This window comes from Asterias rubens, chromosome 2 (assembly GCF_902459465.1).
Source record: "Asterias rubens chromosome 2, eAstRub1.3, whole genome shotgun sequence".
Taxonomy (NCBI): Eukaryota; Metazoa; Echinodermata; class Asteroidea; order Forcipulatida; family Asteriidae; genus Asterias; species Asterias rubens.
The window spans coordinates 2,526,343-2,550,411 of NC_047063.1; the positions used below are offsets into that span (position 1 = coordinate 2,526,343).

At 38.3% G+C, this 24,069-nt stretch overlaps 1 protein-coding gene across 1 annotated transcript; it reads right to left on the reverse strand.

Annotated features, from left to right (window-relative positions):
• Window positions 1–23,755, reverse strand: LOC117306980 (26S proteasome non-ATPase regulatory subunit 6-like). The gene is made up of 8 exons (XM_033791592.1): window positions 23,554–23,755; window positions 20,725–20,930; window positions 18,869–19,014; window positions 17,988–18,207; window positions 15,507–15,615; window positions 14,012–14,180; window positions 2,349–2,454; window positions 1–1,294 (listed from the first exon to the last, which is right to left on the reverse strand). The coding sequence occupies exons 1-8, from the start codon at window positions 23,702–23,704 to the stop codon at window positions 1,226–1,228; spliced, it is 1,176 nt and encodes a 391-aa protein (XP_033647483.1). The 5' UTR covers window positions 23,705–23,755; the 3' UTR covers window positions 1–1,225.
• Between the last annotated feature and the right edge of the window lie 314 nt (window positions 23,756–24,069).

Genomic DNA, 24,069 nt, shown 5'->3' on the forward strand with positions numbered 1-24,069 from the left:
TTAAACAGTTGAATGTTCTCTCTTTTTATTACAATTCACATAAAGGAGGTAAACAGAACTTTGCAGATAAATAAAAGCAAAGTAGAGTGATCTACGCCCACTTCAAAGAGGAATCATTATCCTTTCAATGTCATTTCAATTGATGATGTCATTTTTCAATTGATGATGTCATTTTTCAATTGATGACGTCATTTTCAATTGATGACGTCATTTTCAATTGATGATGTCATTTCAATTGATGATGTCATTTCAATTGATGATGTCATTTCAATTGATGATGGATGATGTCATTTCAATTGATGATGTCATTTTTCAATTGATGACGTCATATTCAATTGATGATGTCATTTCAACCGATGAAACTGATGATGCTGTACATATAATGGTTTCCACACCCCAAAAAACAAGATTGATTCTATCATGAAGCACGTACAGTTTGTGCCTCGTGAACTTTGACCCAGTGGGTTCATTTTGGTAACCATCCTGTGAGTCGCATCATCCATACAGCCATTTATCCCTGATGCTTCAATCTCTTAAAAACAAAGCTTCATTGTTTAAATTAGAACTGGCAAAGCTGCCCGCCCAGATCTCACCCTGTGCCTCAGTCATGAGTAACAACCCTATTGGTTGCTAAAGAATAAGTCAACAGTTTGGGGTTCATATTTAACACAATTTAACATAGTGAGGAATGTTGAGGCTTAAAGAGCCTCATCTATAGAAACATTACAAAAATAACCTGAAATAGTTGCCCATTTCTGCCAGAACTTGTACAACCTTTGACAAGTTTAACTTTGGCCTTGTAATTTCCTCAAAATCGATAGATTAACACAAATTCAGGTTCAACAAAGTGAACAAAACCAGCTACATGTACACATTTAACTGGTCCTGCAGGACTCCTGCTGGCTAGTCACTAAAAGTTAGGAGCAAAAGCCTTGCAAGGTATGCACGAGACTTCTTTCCTATATTATTATATAGACCGTATTGAATAACCCCTTTTTTGCTTTGAAAGTCGCCATCTTGTAGGTCAAGCCGTATGCGCGTCCAAACGCGTATATCAGCGATGTACGCAGCATTCCCGGTTAGCACACCTCCACGCACACGCGCACAGACGCCATTTTGTAGGGCAGATATTTGAACGGTGACATCATATTCAATACGTTCTATTGCAGTTATTTGGGTCAACACATACAGAGACTAACGGTGAAAATACAGAACAGTTTCATCTTTAGATGTTTATAACCCGACTGAGTTTCTGCACCCTGTTCAGTAAGATGTCTCCTTGTTTGATGGTGGCCTAAGTGAGAATCAAAGAAAAGAAATATGTATTAGAGTAGGTAATACATGTACATTTGAGATACAACACCCCTACCCATGCCTAAAGGGAGACGAGTTTTGCTTTCTTTTAAATCCTTTCTTACTACTTAGAATACTTTTTCCCTAAGGTGCTATTCTGTTCTCTCAAAATTATTAATTTGTTCCTCATATATTATTGTGTTCCCACCTAACTATTTTGTTCCAGGGAACAAAACAAGTGTTACTCTATGGGAACAACATATTCTTTTGAGGGATTTAAATAAGAATTTGTGAGAAATTATTAAAACTTTTTCCAGGCTTCAAACACAACAAAATAGTTGACAGAACTAAGACCTTCATGTTAGCTCATGAAGGCTTTTTTTTACACAGATTAAAAAAATTCATTCTGTTTTAACATCTTCTTCACAACATGCTGGATTGTTGTGTCCAGAATAATACGGTGGAATCTCTTTCAAACCTAACAATCGTCCTCAAGGTAAAATAATCAATAATAATAACAACAAGCATTTATATGGCGCCAAATCCATTAAAAATACTCCCAGGCGCTTTACAACAATAAAAAGTTTTAATTTAACCACAAAAACTAAATAATTAAAAGGTCAAAAATAAGATCCACGAAATATGATCATAAAACAATAAAGATCATGTACAAGTAAACAGAAGAATATACAATCAATCAAACACATTTAGTAAAAGCCACCGAAAATACATTGATCCAGAAAAATTCTCCTAAGATACACAAACAGAAAAATTAGAAGAAAAACCCCCAGTCAACATCAAAAAAGGAAAAGGCGTAAAAAGCCATGGCCCTTATAGGACAACACCATTAAAAATCACAACATGATGATAATAACAATAATAAAAATCGCAACAATGATGTGAAGCAGCAGGGCATTATTTTTACTAATTAAGGGTTTCCCATGTTTCCCCACATTCAATTTAATGTCACCTAACCCCCCCCCCCCCATCTCCTTTCCCTTAAAAAAAAAACATGAAAAAGTTACCCTGAACTGAACATGGTTTGTTGCTCTTACCTGATACTGGTAATTTTTGCTGTCTGGTCGATTGGTTTCAACTATTCCGCCAACTTTGTCAATCTTACAATGTAATCGGCCTGCAGCGATAAAGCGTGACAGCTCCCTATAAAAAGGTTTTAAGAATAAATAAGTAAAGCATACGTGTAAACAATGCAAACTATACAGCTTATCTACCCCTAGCTACTGCATTAACCACCCATATTGCAAATTAAAAGAAATTCATTCAATACTTTTGGTTTAAACAATTAACACCCCCCCCCCCCGAAGAAGAAAAAGAAGAAAAAATTATAATAATGCTAATATTATTAACAATAATTTTTAATACTTTTCAAAGCTTTTTAAAAGGCACTCTTCCAAACAATTAAGTTAACAATTATTTCAAATCCACAGAACATAAAACTATCAGCTTTTGAAATTGTAGGGTTTATGCATTTATTATTTTGTGCAAAGAAGATTTTTTGTTTTGTGTACAAATGCTTGATTTTACACAGACACTTCAAGCACAGAAAGAAGCTACATGTTAGCATAACAAACTAAGCTTAGCATAATAACAATACCAGCAAGACTGCAAGTACTCGGGCCCAATTTCATAGAGCTGCTAAACACCAATACTTGCTCAGCATGAAATTTCTTCCTTGATAAAAACAGGATTACCAACCGAATTTCCATTTGTTGCATATTTGTTGTCACTGGTGTTCAACTGTTGTTTGCTTCTCCTGAAAATCACGTGGAAATTTGGTCGGTAATCCTTTTTTTATCGTGGCAAAAATTTCATGCTAAACAAATTTTTGTGCTTAGCAGCTCTATGAAATTGGGCTCAGAGCATAATGTACAATTTGTGACTGGTATCCTGCTCAATTCTGCTATGAAGCAAACCTAAGGCAATTTGTTCTACTTTCAAGAGCAGTTCTACAAAATTTGGCCCAGGTTCACTCAGTGCTTCCCTATAGCACAATGGTTAGGATTAGAACCCAAGACCATACTGCATTCTGCAGCATATAATATTGGCTAGGAGACCACCGAGCTCAACCTCGTTCCCAGGGGTGATCGATCTCACCACGCCATTTTTTCCCAGCATGCCTTGCTCGATCAGAACCCCTGGAATTGGCCAATTTAAATGTGCTATATGCTAGCACATTTAAATGAGCCATAAATGAGCATACAATATTCATTATTCAACATTTTCTATGCCCGCTCGCGTATCTTTCGTCTTAAAGAATGTTTGTGTTTATAAAAAAACGTGTTTGTGTCATAAAAAACGCGGGCGTGATCAACATACAAATATCTTAAAACTACGCGCGCACGCACTTGACATCTAATGCGTACAATTTCCTGGGCCAATCAGCGTTGTTTCCCAGTACATCCCTCCCAGGGGTTAGTGACGAGAGGTATCGATACGGCGCGCTGCCCATGGTAGCGAGGCTGCACCAAGCTTGCTTCGGTAACAAAAGGACTAGGCCTACTCTAATACTATTCAGTAAATATGCAACAGTGTGTTGAAGAAGAATAGTAACAAAACAGCATTTATATTACGCATAATCACATACGCATTTCACATACATGTATCCCTTGGTGTGCTTTAAATTTTAAACAAGTTTGCAGTAACACATGTGTTTCTACTTGCCAGGTAGATTTTGACTTGAGATTGAGAACTGTCCCGCCATAGATTGTCCTGAGTAGATTTTCGGATTTCGATAGACCTCTCAGTTTTAAAAAGACCTGTCCTGCTTTTTAACTACTACCCCGGCGGAGGGTAGAAAATCGGTTGGGACTACTACTTGAGCTTAGAGAGGATCGTTAATTTAAAAAAAAAGAAAATAGAGACAATAAATACCAGACCCAACAACTACATGTACATTGTATTAACTATAATTGTACAGGTTGTTTGATGACTACACTGTTCATTGTACATTTAGGTCAATTATTAGTTTTAAAGGTGAAGTACATGACATCTGTCATGCCCTTGTACCATAAACATCCGGTACTTGGTTGCATAAAGCAATGTAGGGGCACTGACTGTTTCAAATTTAAACAAAGCTTACATATGTAAGCTTGTACTCATGTGTACACATGTGGCTTGTACACAAGTGTACACATGTGGCTTGTACACATGTGGCTTGTACACAAGTGTACACATGTGGCTTGTACACATGTGTACACATGTGGCTTGTACACAAGTGTACACATGTGGCTTGTACACATGTGGCTTGTACACAAGTGTACACATGTGTACACATGTGGCTTGTACACAAGTGTACACATGTGGCTTGTACACAAGTGTACACATGTGGCTTGTACACATGTGGCTTGTACACATGTGGCTTGTACACATGTGGCTTGTACACATGTGGCTTGTACACATGTGGCTTGTACACATGTGGCTTGTACACATGTGGCTTGTACACATGTGGAATGTACACATGTGGCTTGTACACATGTGTACAAAATGTGTGTGGAAGAACCACGCAAGTGTAATGACCAGGGCCAAATTTCATGAAACTAATTACCCATATAAAACATTTTTGTGCAAACTGCAGCAGAAAAATTTAATGTGCAATAAAGCATTAACGTATTTCATCATTATTTTCTCAAGTAAGCAGACAATTTCTAGATGTGCATGCCAATCACCATGGATTTGCATTGTTACGGCACTCCTGTGCTTACCACAGGTCAGTCAGCTTTTACACTTGCTTACTGTAAGTAAACAGCTTTATGAAATATAAATTCTGCTAAGGGACGCTCCGTAAGCACAAAACGGCTGCTTATTTATGCTTGATGAAATTGGGCCCAGGACTGACACTTACACTCTGCTGACCAGAAAAACCAGGGCCCAAATTTCATAGAGCCGCTTAAACACAAAAAAGTTGCTTAGCACAACAACATTTTGCTTACCAGAATAAAATTACCAGAAAAACTGCTATGTCACATAAATTAAATGATTGGTATCATGCTCATAATTGCCGAGCAGAAAATTCTTAAGCACTATAAATAAGTGTTATATTTGCATAGGAAACAAATTAATGTTGGCAAGAAAATGCTGTTGTTCAAATATAAAACAAGATGCAAAACCTTAGAAAATTCAATTGGAGTGTAACTTTCACAAGTTGACACTACACATTAGTTTCAAATAAAAACTTTCCACAGTAACAAACAGAACTGAAATTACATAAAAACAGTTAAGTGGAGATGTGTTTTACAAAGTTATTGTCCCAAACCACAATACATTTGCCACGTCAGTCAACTCTTAAAAGCAAATGTCATACAGTTAATTACGTTAACAGTACTTCACGGCTACAAAAAGAATTGCTACAGAGAATAAAAATATCGAACCAAAATATTCCCACATCATCTTATTGATGTGCACAAACATTTTTCTATTGTTCTTACAATTGCGCTCTGCGTAGTACAAGGATATTAAACAAGATTTGTCATCTTTACAGACAGACAAGCCACACAAACATCCCCTGAGAGAAATGTAACAACATAATCCCCAAACCTCTGATGCATCCTTTTATTCATCGGCTGTTGTTACGGAAGAGTTAAAGAAAGCTTTGTGCTGATGGGAATTAACGGGCCCACATGGAAGATCTCATTAACAGCCTATTTGGCTATTTAGTGTTCCTGACTTGCAAAGGAAGGGGGACCTTATGGAAAGGACTTTCACATCCACCGCCAGCGTTTGATCGAATCATAACAAATAATGTGTAATTTGGATGGAATAATGGCATATCAGCACTCAATCAAATCACGCTAACAAAAGACATGACTGAAGATCCCCTAATGTATTTGTACCAAGGTGACCTTCATCGGGTAAAGTACGCAAACAACATAAAAGGAAATACAAGAAGCATCTGAATGACAGCCAGTTTCTCTTTTCTTACGAGTCTCTCGCCTCCCAGCAAATTGGCAAGACACTAAGAGCTGCATGTACACTTTGGGGCATCGCAAATGGTTAATTACCGGGTGCAAATTGCAAACTTGATTAACCGTCCCTTTTTTACCATTGTGCGCACCACAAAGAACACATGAACATCATCGGGGAAAGATTGGCTGCGTTAAGGACAGCGTACAATAACGGTGCAGCGCAAGACATTAATACCGTCAATGTTTTTCTTACGCATAGGGTGACCACAAAGGATCTCAGGGAATAAAAATAATAATATAACCAAACAAAAATATATATAACTTGATTGGGAGATGTCCTTAACAGCTTTGTGTAATCGACTTTATAGACAGTAGACACCCGCCCTTGCTAGGAAGGTTGGACAGAGTGATCTGCCATTGATCAAGGGAGTAACTTTTCTTCGTCTTCTTTCTTTGTCGGATTGATAAGCGTGACAATGGCGAGGATCAAAAGCAGCATTGAAGCGCCAAGGTATTCAAGTTGCTTTTGGCATGATTCCCCCAGGAAATTAAACTTGCCAACTGCAATAAATAGACAACCAACAACCAAAGAGTCTGCCCAAACAGTTGTGATAAGAGGTGTTTCTCGGCGACTTGACCTGTGACAGTTTAATCACTTTAAGTTGATATTTAAAGCCACTGGACACTGTTGGTAATTGACAAAGACTAGTCTTCTCACTTGGTGTATCTCAACATATGCATAAAATAACGAACCTCCGAAAATTTGAGCTCAATTGGTCGTCAAAGTTGTGAGAATAGTGAAAGAAAAGACACCTTTGTCACACAAAGTTGTGTGCTTTCACATGCTTGATTTCGAGACCTCAAATTCTAGATCTGAGGTCTCGAAATCAAATTCGTGGAAAATAACTTCTTTCTCAAAAACTATATCACTTCAGAGGGAGCCGTTTCTCACAGTGTTTTATACTATAAATCTCTCCCCATTACTCGTTACTAAGTAAGGTTTTATGGTAATAATTATTTTGAGTAATTACCAAAAGTGTCCACTGCGTTTAAATATTTCTAGGTGGACTTGTGTGTATTTTATTATGTTTAGGTAATTTTTAGATGTTAAATTAGTTTTTACGCTGATACCGCTGTGTTAGCACTACACACTCTGCCGTCGATTTCACAAAGAGTTAGGACTCGTCTTATCTCGAGTTAGGACGAGTAACTCGTCCTAACCTAGGATTAATCTTAAGGTCTACAAGCTACAGTGCAGGGTTGGGACTCGTCCTAAGTCCTAAGATTAGTCTTAAGTTAGGAAGAGTTTTGTGAAATCGACGGCAGTACCTTGACAAAAATCACAGGCATGTTACTCAGGTGGGATTCGAACCCAGAACCTTTGCAACTCTAGAGCAGTGTCTTACCAACTAGACCAGAGATTGCCCGGTAGCTACAATCCCAGCCAAAATGCTTGGGCCACCCATTCCTAACGTTACATAAAACCATACCCTGTCCACTTCCCACTGACAATTAACATTCTCTCTCCGTCTCCCGTCCCCCCGCTCCATGTTGACCGTAACGCAGAAGACCGTGCAATCAGAACCTACATCGAAAGGGGGCAGGGGGGCCCAAAGCGGCAGTTCAAATCCTATATATGTCATTATTGTTTTTAAAATTTGTTCGACTACAACAATACAAAAAAAGTACTAAGACAATTCGAAAAACTAAAGAACTAAACAACAACAAGAAAGCAAGAAACATAAAAAAATACAGAACAGCAAAGTCACATAAACATGGTCACAGGAGGGCAACTAATGTAGACGAACATGGAGAAAACATCCTGAACAGTAATAATAATAATAATAATAATAATAATAATTTGGGGGGCTAATCATCCTTAGTCGCAGCTTAGAGCTGAATTGCGAAGGACTCGGCCACAACGTGTTCGAGAAGCAGGCATGCAAGGGCGCCTTTGGCTGCCAGCCACATCAACCCATTATGACCACGGAGTGCAACCAAGATCAAAAGTGTTTGATTTTTCCCGAGGGAGGAAAACCGGATGGTCTGGAAAACCCTCTTGGCACAGCAGAGAACCAACTCACATTATGGTCCTGGCCGGAAATCAAACCGGGGTCACCTTGGTGAGAGGCAAGCGCTTTACGCACAAGCCAACCATGCCACCGTTTTCCTTTTAATTGATGAGTTCAAACTTTAATACAGTAGACCGCAGGCCATAAGTGTTGGGCCAGTAACTCGGGTGTAACCACAGAAAAAGTACGCGGCTAGATAACAAGTTTTTGCACAGAGCTGTTCCGTTGGAGATATTTACATTTTAGACTGCAAGTCTGCAGGATAGTAGCCACAGAATGTAGATTAAAGGCAGTGAACACTATTGGTAATTATTCAAAATAATTATTAGCATTGAACCTTACTTGGTAGCAAGTAATGGGGAGATGTTGATAGTACAAAACATTGTGAGAAACGGCTCCCTCTCTGAAGTAACTTAGTTTTCGAGAAAGAAGTAATTTTCCACGAAGTTGATTTCAAGACCTTAGATTTCGAATTTGAGGTATCGAAATCAAGCATATGAAAGCACACAACTTCGTGTGACAGAGGTGTTTTTTTCTGTCATTATTATCTTGCAACTTCGACGACCGATTGAGCTCAAATTTTCACAGGTTTGATATTTTATGCATAAATGTTGAGAAACACCAAGTGAGAAGACTGGTCTTTGACAAAGCCAATAGTGTCCAGTGTCTTTAAGAACTCTTGCACATGTACATATGATTCCGAATAAATTTAACCTCTCGTTCGACTAACTAGTTTCTTTTAAAATATTGGCTAAAATTGCCATTACTAAGTACTCAGAATGCTGAAGGGTAACCAGCCGTTCGGTTACCAACCTCGTTCCCAGTCCTTTATATTTCGCTGCGCCATTCTTTCTCTTTTCCAGAATGGCAATGCCTAGCTGGATCGTATTACCTGGAAGTGTGAATTTAAAATATCCTATATTGGATATTGTAATTGGTTCTGAAGTTGATCCATTCTGTATTAGAGACTACACAGACACACTGTCAAAAGATGCATTAAATCATAGAGCAACTGGCCCCCTCTGTTATTTCGCTCTCTTCAGGTTTAACATGTTTTGCAGTTTAGGGTGACCACATAAAAACATCATCATTTAACAGGTATTGCATCAAAATAGTACATTTTGACACGCTCGCCACTATAAACAAAATGCGCCCTAATGTACAAGTGCTCGGAAGTTTTAAACAAGTGACACCCCAAGCAGTCACTTTTGGTTAGCCAATCAGCATTGATTTTCAGTGTTTCCCTTCCAGGGGTTAGTCAAGAGGTTTTGATACGGCACGCTGCCCATGGCAACGAGGCTGGCCTGGTACCACAATTATGAAATTTGAGAGCTTACATATTTATTAAGACAAAGTTGACATTGACAGGCGGCTTAATGCTGAAAAACTAGAACGCCAATTTAAAATGTCCATTGAGACGATTCAAACTTACTGTATGTAAAACTAGATCTTCCGAGCCACAGGGGACATGCAGTGCACTGCTCAGACTTCACACAAAAAAAGGTAGTTATATATTCATTTTTTTTCATTTACATATCCAACAGAATAATTAGTGATTGGAGACGATGAAGACATTTTTAGACTCGGATGGCGATCAACCCACACAATCGGGTAAAGAACGAACATCCAACCCACGTCATCCAGGCGCCGGTTTGCAGTTGGATTATAAACAAAACGCGCACAAACTGGGGGGGACAGGTCTTTTGCATAATGATAATATGAAGCATTTATACAGTGTTATACTGAGAACAGAGCGCTTTACAGGAGACAAAGACAAAAAGAAAACAAAACAAACTAGGTTTCCTGATCTGTACTGGCAGTACACGCACTAAGCTCCAAGATTAACAAAGAAATGTAGCCTATACTACCATTGATACTAACACATGACATGCAGAATGGCAGCTCAAATTTTGAAAAGTGTCATCTACAAAGTTGCCTTTGTTTTCTTCTGTTTTTTTCAAGAATCAGTTATTGTTTGGCATTTTCTAATGGAAAGATAGTACAGTGGTTTATAGGGAAACCGTTGAAACAATTATTGAATATTGATGGCAACAAAACAAATGTATTTTTGTTTTGCTAAACTGAAACTTGGCTGTCACATTATGCCCAAGGAAGGACACCTTAAAAGTATGGCGGCTCTTTAAGAATCTCTCTTTAGAGAATGTGTGGTTCTTAAGAAATCACTCTTGAGAGTATGTGGTTCTTAAGGAATATCTCTTTAGAGTATCTGTGTTTCTTAAGGAATCTCTCTTTAGAGTATGTGTGGTTTCTAAGGAATCTCTCTTTAGAGTATGTGCAGTTCCTAAGGAATCTCTCTTTAGAGTTTGTTGGGTTCCTAAGAAATCTCTCTTTAGAGTATGTGCAGTTCCTAAGGAATCTCTCTTTAGAGTATGTGTGGTTTCTAAGAAATCTCTCTTTAGAGTATGTGCAGTTCCTAAGGAATCTCTCTTTAGAGTTTGTTGGGTTCCTAAGAAATCTCTCTTTAGAGTATGTGTGGTTTTTAAGGAATCTCTCTTTAGAGTATGTGTGGTTTTTAAGGAATCTCTCTTTAGAGTATGTGTGGTTTTTAAGGAATCTCTCTTTAGAGTACATGTATGTGCAGTTCCTAAGAAATCTCTCTTTAGAGTATGTGTGGTTTTTAAGGAATCTCTCTTTAGAGTATGTGTGGTTTCTAAGAACTCTCTCTTTAGAGTATGTGCAGTTCCTAAGGAATCTCTCTTTAGAGTATGTGTGGTTTCTAAGAAATCTCTTGTTAGAGTATGAGTGGTTCCTAACTGACATCCCGTCGATTTCACCAAACTCTTTCTAACTTACATGTAGGATTCATCTTAGGACTTAGGACGGGTTCAGTTCCGTATCCAAATACTTAGGAAGAATTGAACCCATCCTCAGTTAGGATGGGTTACTCATCTTAACTCGAGTTAGGATTAATCCTAGCAATTCGTGAAATCGGCTGCAGGGGTCAATTTCACAAAGAGTTAGGACTAGTCCGAACTTAGGACTATTCCTAGGAGATATTCAAAATGTGTGGCTAGTCCTAAGTTAGGACGAGTAACTCGTCAAACTCGAGATGAGACTAGTCTTAACTCTTTGTGAAATCCACCCCTGTGGACACAACACAAGCCCACAAAAATTGTCAACATTAAGCTGGCCCTACATGTACATGGTCTCTTGACACCAATACAAGTATAACCCAGCTGTAAAAAGTTCAACAGTATTTTACAAAATATGTATACACTTATAAGTACGTACATGTACATGTACACGTACATGCAAATCTCCTCTTGGCATGTACATGTACAGGGTACACTGTATGTACCCAAATCTAACACAGCACTGACAATAAAAATCCATTCCCGACATTACAAAATCTTAAAACATAAAAATGCAGGCCTGTATGTTTCGTCTTTTAAAAGGACAAGAGCACCAAGGCAAATGCACGGGATTGACCCATTTCACCTGACGTCATCATCAGAAAAATCTTGAATGCGCCATATTGGTGGGCAATTTCACTGTGCGTTTTCATATATAACTCTATGCATTGAGTATGCTGTGCGTTATGCAGTGAGGTGCGCGTTTTAGGTGACGCGGCGTTAATACGCGGCGTAAACCCTACTTGCCCAACTTGTAAATTTCTACTAGAGCCTTTCAAGGGCACCAAGGCAATCGTCTCTGTTGCCTGTGTGAAGGCCTTATCAATACAATGTATATGTATGTTACAAACACAAAACCAGCTAGTGATATTGTGTTTCCTTTTAACTCAGCAGCAAGTTAACATGGTTAAAGGCAGTGGACACTATTGGCAATTACTCAAAATAATTATTAGCATAAAACCTTACTTGGTAACGAGTAATGGGGAGAGATTGATAGTATTAAACATTGTGAGAAACGGCTCCCTCTGAAGTAATGTAGTTTTTTGAGAAAGAAGTAATTTTCCACAAATTTGATTTTGAGACCTCAGATTTAGAATTTGAGGTCTCGAAATCAAGCATCTGCTGAAACCTCGCAACTTGTACAGTAAATGTAACCTTGTGTGACACGGGTGCTTTTTCTTTCATTACTATCTCGCAACTTCAACCACCAATTGAGTTCACATTTTCACAGGTTTGTTACTTTATGCATATGTTGAGATACACCAACTGTGGAGGCTGGTCTTTGACAACTACCAATAGTGTCCAGTGACTATGACCTAGAAACAATAACGGCCCTAAAACAGCTTTGTCTTCATTTTAAAAAAATGACACAAGAGAGAAGGTTGCAATAGTGGGAGAAAAATCACTGTACAATCCCTAGGTTTTATAGTATGCATTTCCTTGACAACAGAAACAATGCAGAGTCAAGGCTGCATAAGTTGATTTGATAGAGCTGTATTGCATACAATGTTGTATTATAAACAAAATGTTACACAAAACCAACCATGATGACAACAATAACAAAAAACCAAATCTAGGCAACCAGTTTTTATCATTTTTTCTAAGTACATATTTGACTAAATCTAAAGCAGTACACCGTGGTCAGGCAGTCTAAGGCACCCAACTCAAGTTCTTGAGCTGTTTAAGCATTATTTCAGGTCCCTTTCATTGCACGTTATGTCCTTAAGTTCACAGATTTACAAATAACTTACAGGGTTTACAGAAGGTAATGGTGAAAGACTTCTCTTGAAATGCTTACTTTTTGCGAAAACATTAAAACATTAAAACAATTATCAATTCTCGACATCGAGAATTACGGATTTATTGTAAACACATGTCATGACACGGCGAAACGTGCGGAAACAAGGGTGAGTTTTCCCGTTATTTTCTCCAGACTCCGATGACCGATTGAGCCTAATTTTTCACAGGTTTGTGATACACGAAGTGTGGGCCTTTGGACAATACTGTTTACCTAAAGTATCCAATGGCTTTAAACAAAGACATTCTACAACCATAACTGCATTTGTCAGGGTTCATTTGGTTTTGCGCTTGGATCGCAACTTGTACAGAGAATGTATCTGCACGATACGCTAGCTTGGTCATGGGAGACCCCTTGTTGTCCTTCAGATGGGACATACATGTACACACATGTATATGTAAAGTGGTACTTACAATACCTGCAACTAAGATAAGTAGCACTTCAAAATGCCCACCGCTTTACATAGAAATTATTAATTATTTCGTATTCAAGATTTTCTGGTATGATGCAAACCGGCTCTATGCAATGTGAAGTGTGGACCAGACGAAAACAACCAAAATGTGCAGTATGTTGAAGAAAAAAACCTAACCCAGTCAATTCATGAAGACGATCAGAGCATACTGATCGAAGAGTTGACTTGTCAACCACCGGTTCAGATAACACAGCTCAAGAAGAATTTACACATAGTGCTACTGCAAGCCTCACTTAGTTATACTTAGACCATTCAAAGTATCAAATAATACAGTCAGTTCATGTCAATTAATGACAATGACTAGAGCAAGCTAGTCGAAACGTTGAGACCAACTAAGATCTCACTCTGCGGTAGTGAAGTTTATATCGATCCTCTATAAGCTAAAATAGTAGTTCCAGCCGATTTTCTACCTTCCGCCCAGGTAGTAGTTAATAGGCAGTGACAGTTTTTTTCAGAACTGAGAAGTCTCCCTAAATCCGAAAATCTAAAGAACATAATCTACCTGGCAAGTAGACACACACATATGGTGTATTAATCGCAAACCAAATATATATAATTCATGAAAAGAAGTAAAATCTTACTGGTCAATGAAGTCAATCGACACGCCGAATGCATCTGCCATGTATTGAAGGGTTAAGCTCTGGTACGACTCCAAGAGTTGAGTATAGGCGAGAATGCGCATCTCTCTCACATAGTAGGAGTAGTGGGGTCTCATCAGGCGGTCCAGTCTTAATTTGTTCTCTACGACGGCTGTACAAGCAACAAAAAAAGAGGAACAACAAATTTTTATTTTGACACTTGAGATTTAAAAACAACATAATCTATCTTGTTCTTTTTAAAGGCAGTGTACACTACTGGTAATTACTCAAAATAATTATTAGCATAAGACCTCACTTGGTAACGAATAATGGGGAGAGGTTGATAATATAAAACATTGTGAGAAACAGATCACTCTGAAGTGAATCAGTTTTTCAAGAAAGAAGTAATTTTCCATGAATTTCATTTCAAGACCTCAGAATTAGAACTTGAGGTCTCGAAATCAAGCATCTGAAAGCACACAACTTCGTCTGACATAGGGTTTTTGTGTTTTCATAGTTATCTCGCAACTTCGACAACCAATTGAGCTCAAATTTTCACAGGTTTGTTATTTTATGCATATGTTGAGATACACCAAATGAGAAGACTGGTCTTTGACAATTACCAATAGTGTCCACTGTCTTCAATGTATGGTCTTAGTGCTTTTGCTGTAGTGCCCTTTGACAAAGTCCCAACACAAATTGACAATTTCCTCATAACAATGCCCCTTAAGAAACTGATGTGCCCCTTCTTTCAGGAGTGCAGTACAAGGCCTGCTACATAAAGGTGTATCATTTTGTGTGTGAAACAAATGTATAACCATGGCATACCCAAGACTGGAACCGTGCACGGAAATACAACTGAAAAGATGAATTAAAGATCACAGAGGGCGCTGTTTACAGTAGCAAGTGGAAGAAAATGTCAGTTTATATTACAGTGAAACAAAGATCACAGAGGGCGCTGTTTACAGTAGCAAGTGGAAGAAAATGTCAGTTTATATTACAGTGAAACAAAGATCACAGAGGGCGCTGTTTACAGTAGCAAGTGGATGAAAATGTCAGTTTATATTACAGTGAAACAAAGATCACAGAGTGCGCTGTTTACAGTAGCAAGTGGAAGAAAATGTCAGTTTATATTACAGTGAAACAAAGATCACAGAGGGCGCTGTTTACAGTAGCAAGTGGATGAAAATGTCAGTTTATATTACAGTGAAACAAAGATCACAGAGTGCGCTGTTTACAGTAGCAAGTGGAAGAAAATGTCAGTTTATATTACAGTGAAACAAAGATCACAGAGGGCGCTGTTTACAGTAGCAAGTGGAAGAAAATGTCAGTTTATATTACAGTGAAACAAAGATCACAGAGTGCGCTGTTTACAGTAGCAAGTGGATGAAAATATCAGTTTATATTACAGTGAAACAAACAACATACGGTTGTTTCTGAAGTTTTGATTCCTTCAGCATGTACAAACACAAACGCATCTAATACCAAAACTACTTACCTAGTAATTTGAAGAACTCTGCATAGTGACAATTGTACAGTGAGAACAAGAAATTTCTTATTTCTGGCAACCCGTGAAGAATTTCAAGGATCTCTGCTCCTTTGACAACCTGCAGCAAAGAAATAAATTTCAAAATAATTACAAACAAAAGTAATAATTGCCTTATAGGGTACATGTACTTTTTCCTAACAAAAAACACAATGTCCACAGATATACATTAAACTTACACAGTTTGAAGATTATGATAGTAGAAAGCTTCCCTTGACATTTTACTTACTGAGGTGCTGTAGTTTTTGAGAAATGAGTAAAAGTAATAATTTTCGTCTCAGTTTTAGCATGTAAAAACGTATAAACCAGTTATGCTATGGTTTTGGTATAATATCATAACTGGTTAAGGGGATTTTACATGCTAAAATAATTTTGGTCTCATGAGACCAAAACCATTGTGTGACTTGTTTTACTCATTTCTCAAAAACTACACAACCTTAGTTAGTAATATTTGAAGGGAAGCTTTCCACTATCATTATCTTCAAACCCTGTAAGTTTAATGTAAATCTGTGGACATTTTGAAAAAGTACCCGAAAAGAAACGTTACAGAATTGGTAAGAAACAAAATTGTGAAGATCAAAAATTCACATGAAACTTACACGGTCTAATGATGAAAGTAGAAAACATCCCTTGAAATGTTTCTGTCTGAAAGTTCATAATTGATGAGAAGTACCTTATCTAGTTTCGCGTTTGGAGTTTATCGCTCAGTGAGCATTTAATTAATTATTTTTTGCATCGATGTCATGCAAAATGTTTAATCGGTTTTTCACTATTTTCTAGTGACCCAGTTGGCTGATCGCTCTCAAACTTCTCCAGGTTTGTCAGTTTATGTACATGGTGGATTACATTAAGTGCTTACACTGCCAGCAAATGTTTTGTAGCAAAACCAATTCTGTAATGTTCCTTTAAACTTTTCACCTAAGTTTACTTTGTGTACTCAGCCAGAAAGACATTGATTGACTCTAGAGCCTCCAAAAGAAAGCAGCCTGACTTGTGTTTCCTGAACCATTAAACACTGCACTTATAATGACATCAAATGACACTCCTCATCTGGGCATTAAGTTATGGCTCTGCGTACTAAATTGACGCATGCTGGTGCAGGGAATTCTGTGCTTACGTCAAGCGTATTTCACGGATAAGCAATGAATTTTGGCTTGTGCTTGGCATACTCCACATTACTAGGCATTCTAGGCTTACACAGCTAACACAGAAATTTGGTGCATCAAGCGTATAGAGTTGTGATCCTCGGCGCAGAATTTGGCGATAAGCAGAGATATGAAATTGGGCCCTGTAGGGTTGCTGTTGCTGTCAGTTATTTATAGAAAATGCAAATTTCAAAACGAGAAGTTCTTAATAAATTTGTACACCTTGACTTGGGCTCAGGCTTTTGCCCTGGCTCTGGTCTCCGATTGATGTTGGAAACACACCATACAAAATGTACACTGCTCCAAAACAGATGGCGGAGCCCAAGCCGGAGTAGGAGCCCAAGCCGAGGTTTAGAAAGGCCCACAGGGCAAAGTTTGAAAAATATGTTGAAAGTAACAAAACTATTCTTCTCAGAAAAAAAAAAATCACAGGCATATTACTCGGGTGGGATTCGAACCCATGACAGTGTCATACCTACAAGACCACCAAGATTGCCAGGTAGCTAGAGGTAGTTCGAATCCTATGTTTGAGCACAGATCTCGGGAAAGTACTGAGAACACAGTGTTATTACACATTGGTGTACAACGATGAAACCAAAATTAGTATTTGTTATTCCTGATGCAAACTTAACATCTATTAAAGGCAGTGGACACTATTGGTTATGACTCAAAACAATTATTAGCATAAAACCTTACTTGGTAACGAGTAATGGGGAGAGGTTAATAGTAAAAAACATTGTGAGAAACAGCTCCCTCTGAAGGACCTTTGTTTTCAAAATGAAGTAATTTTCCACAAATTTGATTTCAAGAACTCAGAAGTAGATTTTGAGGTCTCGAAATCAAGCATCTGAAAGCACCCAACTTCATGTGACAAGGGTGTTTTTCTTCCATTATTCTCTCGCAACTTCGTCGACCAATTGAGCTCAAATTTTCACAGGTTTGTTATTTTATGCATGTGTTGAGATACACCAAGTGAGGAGACTGGGCCCAATTTCATGGCTCTGCTTACCGCCGAATTCTGCGCTTACGACCACGATTCCCCGCTTACGTGCAAATGCCGAATTTCTGCGCTAGCCTTTTAAGCGTAGAATGCCTATTAAAGTGGAGTACGCACGCGCAGAAGCCAAAATTCGTTGCTAGCCCGTGAAACACACTTGCTGTAAGCACAGAATTCTCTGCTTCCATAAGCGCCGATTCCGTGCTTACGGTAAGCAGAGCCATGAAATTGGGCCCAGGTCTTCGACAATTACCAATGGTGTCCAGGGTCTTTAAAACTAGTTCACTGTACCTTTTTGCGAAGCTCTGTTCTATCAAGGGATATCATGGAGACCAGGACAGTGCCAGCAACAAACTCAGAATAGTCCATCAATTCGTAGGATGTGAACGTTGAGACTGTATCCAAGAAGAACGTGGCAGCGCTCTTAAAGTCTCGCACCGACATCTTATAGATTCCTTGGTACACTTTGAGACGATTTCTTCTGTCCCAATCACCACCTTCATCGATCATACTGGAGAGGTAGGGATCAAAGCAATGAGGACATTTAAGATTTCTTTTTCGTTGCAATCAAAGTAAACGAAGTTTGAGTGATTGTTATTTCAGTAAGATACTTCTGGTAATGAAACCAAGGATGCCTCATAAGTGAACTTAATCACAGTAGCATGCAAGGCTGAGGAAACCTATAATGTAGGTGCTTTATATGTGGACCAGACACACCAGGGTAAACCCAGAGATGCCAAGTCCAGAGGCCAGCTATGCGTGAGATTTTTCATAGCTACCGATCCTAGCACACAGGACACGTACATGTTCGGCTTAATGTCTCCTCAAGCAATTATGGTAAAGTATTCCAAGACACAAGTGCTATGATCGGGACTCGAACCAACACTTTCACTAAAAACACCCGAGCCTGAATCTGGTGCTCTTAACTGCTCATCCACAAGGTCTTCCAATGTTATTACAGTTTCCTCCAAAATCAAGTAACTTTGCAAATACATGTATTCTGAACCCCCACTCTGCTGATCGGAAATACCAGAGCTTGGGACCAGTGAGCTTGGGACCAGTGAGCTTGAGCTCAGTGCGCTCGACTGCTCGGCCACAACATCCCTTAGAGTGCAGTATTAGTTATTATATGTGGAGTGTGCTTGTTGTTTTTGTTTTCTGAAGCTACTTACTCTTTTGCCTTGTCAATATTCCGAATGATGAGGTCATTGTCTAGCCAGAACAGGCCAACTCTTATCAGGTGGAATATGATGTCAAGCCGGTGACCCAGAGCTATGGTTTTATCAAACGCTTTTCGGAACGCTGTCAGACAAGCCTCCTATTGGAGAGGAGGGAAATCAAATCATCGAATGTTAATAACTGTAATCTTCTGCGTATAAGCTGCAACTAGTCAGTGATTTTTGCCCTCAATAAGTTTCCTGCAGCTTATACGCTAAATTTTATATTAAAGAACTAAATATAGTGAACATTTAAGCTTGGTAAAAAAAAAAGAATGTGAAAAAAAACTTTTTTTTTTAACAAAAAAAAATAAAAATCTGCAAAATCACAATATTGTGACTAGGCCTAATTGTGACGACGGGTGAGTAGTGAGACCCTAGATAGAATAATTAATGAACAAATGAAGAACGCCACCTAAATCATGGGCAAATCTTGCAGTTGTCTATTTAGCCTGAGTAACTAACAATATCGGCCGCTTGTCTACAAATGGTCACTTTATCTATACCTAAAACTAACAGTATTAATTTTACGCCACTAGGCCTGTTGGACACCCCTATTAAACAAACTTTCAAAAGTAAACTTTTCTAATCTTGTATCTATCTACCTATCTAACCATCTATATAAAATCATTCAGTCCCAAAGGTAAATAAAACAACTTTATGAATAAAAGTTGGCAGGAACACTTTGTGAAATCATTGAGCTAGGTTGTTTGTGTACGTAGCAATAAATCATTTTAATGACACAATTAATGCAATGAATGTAAAACAATTGTTATATGAACTACGGATGATTAAGAAGTGTAAAGTAAAAGACAAGAAAGTTCAACACATGTTTGCAAATAAAGGTAACATTTAGCACTTCGTAATTATATACAATGAGTAGAACGAAGATTGACCACAGGGATTCACTTTTAAATAAACAACAACATTTACTAGAACTTAAACATATGAAAACAATAAGCCAGCCAATCACTTGTATGGCTGTCGTGTTTTGCATCTGAAACAAGCAAACAAACATGACCAACAACATCATCAGAAAATGATCAAATCTCATGAATCAAAAGTACAGCAAGAAGAAAAATAGCAAGACAAGTTCTCAAAAACAAATATATACACACATCTTTGTTGGGCAAAGTTATATACACACTGTGATATCACAAAATAAATATGCAAACAACAAGGCAATTATTTCATAAACAATATCATATTCAACATTACATACAATAAAATATTCAAAAGACAATTCTTGAAAATTATAGCATTTCAAATGACAACGATGCTTTTAGATAATTCCTTCGCATGCAGGCATGAGAGTAACTATCCATGAAAGAAGAAGAAGAGAAAACCGGGCAAGAAAAAAAGAGAAAAAGATAACTTTCCTTTACTTTTGTACACAGAAAGTAAAGAAATAAGTGGGGAAATCAAAACCAAAAGAGAGGAAATCAGCGGATTGTCTTAAAATACATTAGAAAATCTCACATGCCTGCACATGGTACATGTCCACTACAAGCAATCAGCAAGTCTGTTTTTTTTTCTAACAAGAATAAACCACAAGGGAAACTGACTGGGTTTATTATTTTAAACAATACAGGGTCGACCAAAGACAACTTTACTAGAGTGGGATTTGAACCAACAACGTCAGGATAAACTTGCCGACGCTCTACCAACCGAGCTATACTAGCCCTCCTACATGTATAAACACGTCTCTTTGCTCCTACAAAAGGGAGACTACCAACAAAGGGCTAGATAGCTCAGTTAATCCCCCAATTGTTTTCTTGTAAGAAAGGAACAATACACTGAAGTAAACCTACTTTTTCTCCAATGCGACACAGGTGCTCTGCTTTTCTCAAGAAGGCATCTCGGACCTCTGTCTCTCCCAGGTTTTGTTCTGCATCTTCAAGAGTAGCATCTAGTTTCTTCAGCTCCTCAGCATTGACCTCTTTCATCTTCTTCAGGAGGGCAGCATCGGGCTTCCAGTTCAGCTCTTTACAAACCTCTTCATAGTATGGGGCCATGTCTGTGAGAAAGAAAAAAAAGACATTACGTTAACTTAATTCTACAAATAAGATGATATTTTGTTGGGATCTTTATGATATGAGGCATCGATAAGATATCAAGATATTGAAAGGCCTTGATAAGTTGGACAACAGAAAATTCTTCAGAACATCAGACATAACCACAACAAGACGTCACTCTCTCAACCTCTTCAAGCCATCCCTGAAGAAAAACATTGGATGCAGGAAAAAATTTCTTCAAGGCAGTGCGGGCGCGCTGCGTTTACATTGCCCGCCGTCTGTTCACTCATCATGGCATGGCCCGCTCGCTAAGCTTGGGCGATATGACGATATTATCGAATATCGCGATATTAATTTGGAAACGATTTCGATATCGGATGGATTTGGTTTTAATCGAAGTATCGATATCGCGATATCGATTAAATATCGCGATGTATTTCCTAGCTGAGACATCTTGCACCCCATAGGTTTGGAGTCAAACCAGAAGAATATGTCTTTAGAACACCTCTCCTATGCTATGACTGTCTCTTCTACAACTTTCACTTGGAGTTTGAAGACTGATGATGTCAAATTTCATTAATCGCGATTATATCGAATATCACGATATATTGTCGGCGATATACATGTATCGTGAATAAAATAAATCGATATCGCCCAAGCTTAGCGCTCGCGCTGCAGCACTGCAACATTGTAACACCCCTTTCACCCCTGGCGGCGTCGGGAGGAGGGTTAGTTATCGCAACTACTGCTAGCATGTGATGTGAGTACTTCTAGAAACTATAAGGCTCCCCTGTGAGCCTTTTAGGGGTCTCATATTTAGGGCCTCCTTAACGCTATACGTTTTTCAAATCAGCGTTGATGGGTGAAAGTTTTATGACCGTTAGCCAGCCAGAACTGACTGAAGTTTCCTGTGTACTGTACACCTAAAGCTTTCCCCAAACTACTCAATATACATTCATAATGCGTGCATTTCCTTTTTGTTGAGTGAAATTAAAAAACATCGTCAAAAAAAAAAAAATTCTGCTCGGTACTCACTGTTGTTTTTCTCCCGTTTTTCTTTTACTCACATGTTCCTTGTAGTTGGAAATCAAAGTTCGCATTATTTAAAATTGTTGAATTTTCTCCTTTGGTGTTAATATTTTGTGAAAAGAAAATTGAAATTAGCGTGTTCCGATCCCACGTCGTGCACTAACTTCCGTGTAAACACTTTCTTGCACTGATCACTGGCGGCCTACTATTTGCAGCCAAATCGCTGTCAACCTGCGTTAACCAAACACTGAGCAGATGGATAATAGTCAGTGAGCAATTTACACAAAGCGCAGAACTATGCGATACCGAGCATTGACGTCTTGTGCTAAGACTACATGAGCCGGAAGTGTTTTTTTTTCCTAGGACAAATGAGGCCACTTTTTACCATAAATTAGCGCATGCTAACCATCCCAAGAAAAAAAATATACGCACGCAGGAAGCACCGTGAAAAAGCAAGACAGCGGCAGACGATTTTGCTGCACGAATTATTATTATTTTTTTTCACAAGAAAAAAAAGTTGATATTTGTAACCGAAATTCAACCTGAAAATTATAAAAATTCTATTTGAGCTGGAATATTTTATGCCTCCTGGATTTAAAAATGTATATTGGAGGAGTTGAAGGCGAGTTAACGGCACCTACCCTGTTTTGACGGCGAATAGCGGCAAGATAATGCACTGTACTCAAAGCCATGCGCACTTGGGCTCACACTATCAAGTGGTACACGATGATCAACATCGCCAGTGCAGAACTTCGACATATTTTCGGATATAATTTCTTCAATGGATATATTTGTTAGCTGTGAACTCGTTGAGAATATAGTGAGGGACACTATGAATATATGAACAGAATTTCAGCTTCTCAATTCAGGTAAAAAATAAAGAAAATTGTAGTCAAACTTGCGTTCGCATTGTAAAGAACCTTTATACCCAGGACGTCAGTGCAGCTGCACCGACGTCCTGGCAGTGGCACTGACTGACGTCCTACCAGGGCTAGAAACTTCAGTCAGTTCTGGCTGGCTAACGGTTGTAAAACTTTCACCCATCAACGCTGATTCGAAAAACAAATAGCGTCAAAAAGGCCCTAAATATGAGACCCCTAATTTCTAAAGGCTCACAGGTGAGCCTTTTTGTAGTTTCTAGAAGTAGTGAGTAACTATCCATGAAAAAAGAGGAAAAGAGAAAACTGGAACGAGGAAAAGATACTATGCCTATACTTTTGTACACAGAAAGTGAAGAATAAAAGAGGAAAGTCAACTCAAAACCAAAAAAGGGGAAATCTTCTGAAAAGATCTCACATCATGATTACAATTACATAAATACATGCCTGAAAAAGTACGAGAATTTGGGTCTCAATTCAGCAGAACTGTGCAACAGGGTTAAATACAACTCTTTGCAACAGGGTTAAATACAACTCTTTGACATGTTTGAAAACATGTAAAACTTAAATTCAAATTGGAACACTTACAAGCAAAACAAATAAAATTGAAAGAGTATTTTTTTATCACGAAATTGGTTATGGACTTTCTAATGAGAATGACTCAACGTTAACGCACGACTTACAAAAGAGAAATGAAAACATGTGTCATAAAACTTACTGTTACGTTTGATACCATCCATGAGAGATTTCGCTTCCTTCGAGTTAGCATCATTTTTGAACTCGTCTAATGTGAGAAGAAATTTCAACTGAGCAAGACTTAAATCTGGGTTCTTTTCCAGCCCTTGCTCTTCCAAGTTGTCGGACGGCATTTTAATGTCTTGCGAATTCAATGGCGGTGCGCGTGCGTATAGCGAGTGTTAACCTTGTTCCCCAAAACATTGCGGCTTGTCACAGACGGCATTACATTTTGGTTATGGGGTCGAACATGTAGGTAGCACCGTCCAACATTTTGAAAACGAAGTTGTGTTCTTTGTGGCCGATGGCGTCAGTAATACGACGACTGTTTTGTGCAATTTAATTTAGAGTTTGTGATTTCCATTTTACTTTTAGAGAACTGCATTTTCCAACAATTAGGATTTTTAACAATTCATTTTTAGGTGAGTAGTTTGGTTTTGATTCAGCGCCGAAAGTAGGGTTGCATTTTAGAGAGGGGGGGGGGGGCATTTCATTATTA

What these genes read in the sequence shown, in the direction of transcription:
- LOC117306980 (XM_033791592.1), bottom strand. Translation starts at nt 23,704, where the DNA reads ATGCCGTCCGACAACTTGGAAGAGCAAGGGCTGGAAAAGAACCCAGAT. An exon ending in TGTGTCGCATTGGAGAAAAA is followed by an intron (nt 19,015 to 20,724) that starts GTAGGTTTACTT and finishes CCTCTCCAATAG; the next exon opens with GAGGCTTGTCTGACAGCGTT. An exon ending in TCGATTGACTTCATTGACCA is followed by an intron (nt 2,455 to 14,011) that starts GTAAGATTTTAC and finishes ACCTTTTTATAG; the next exon opens with GGAGCTGTCACGCTTTATCG.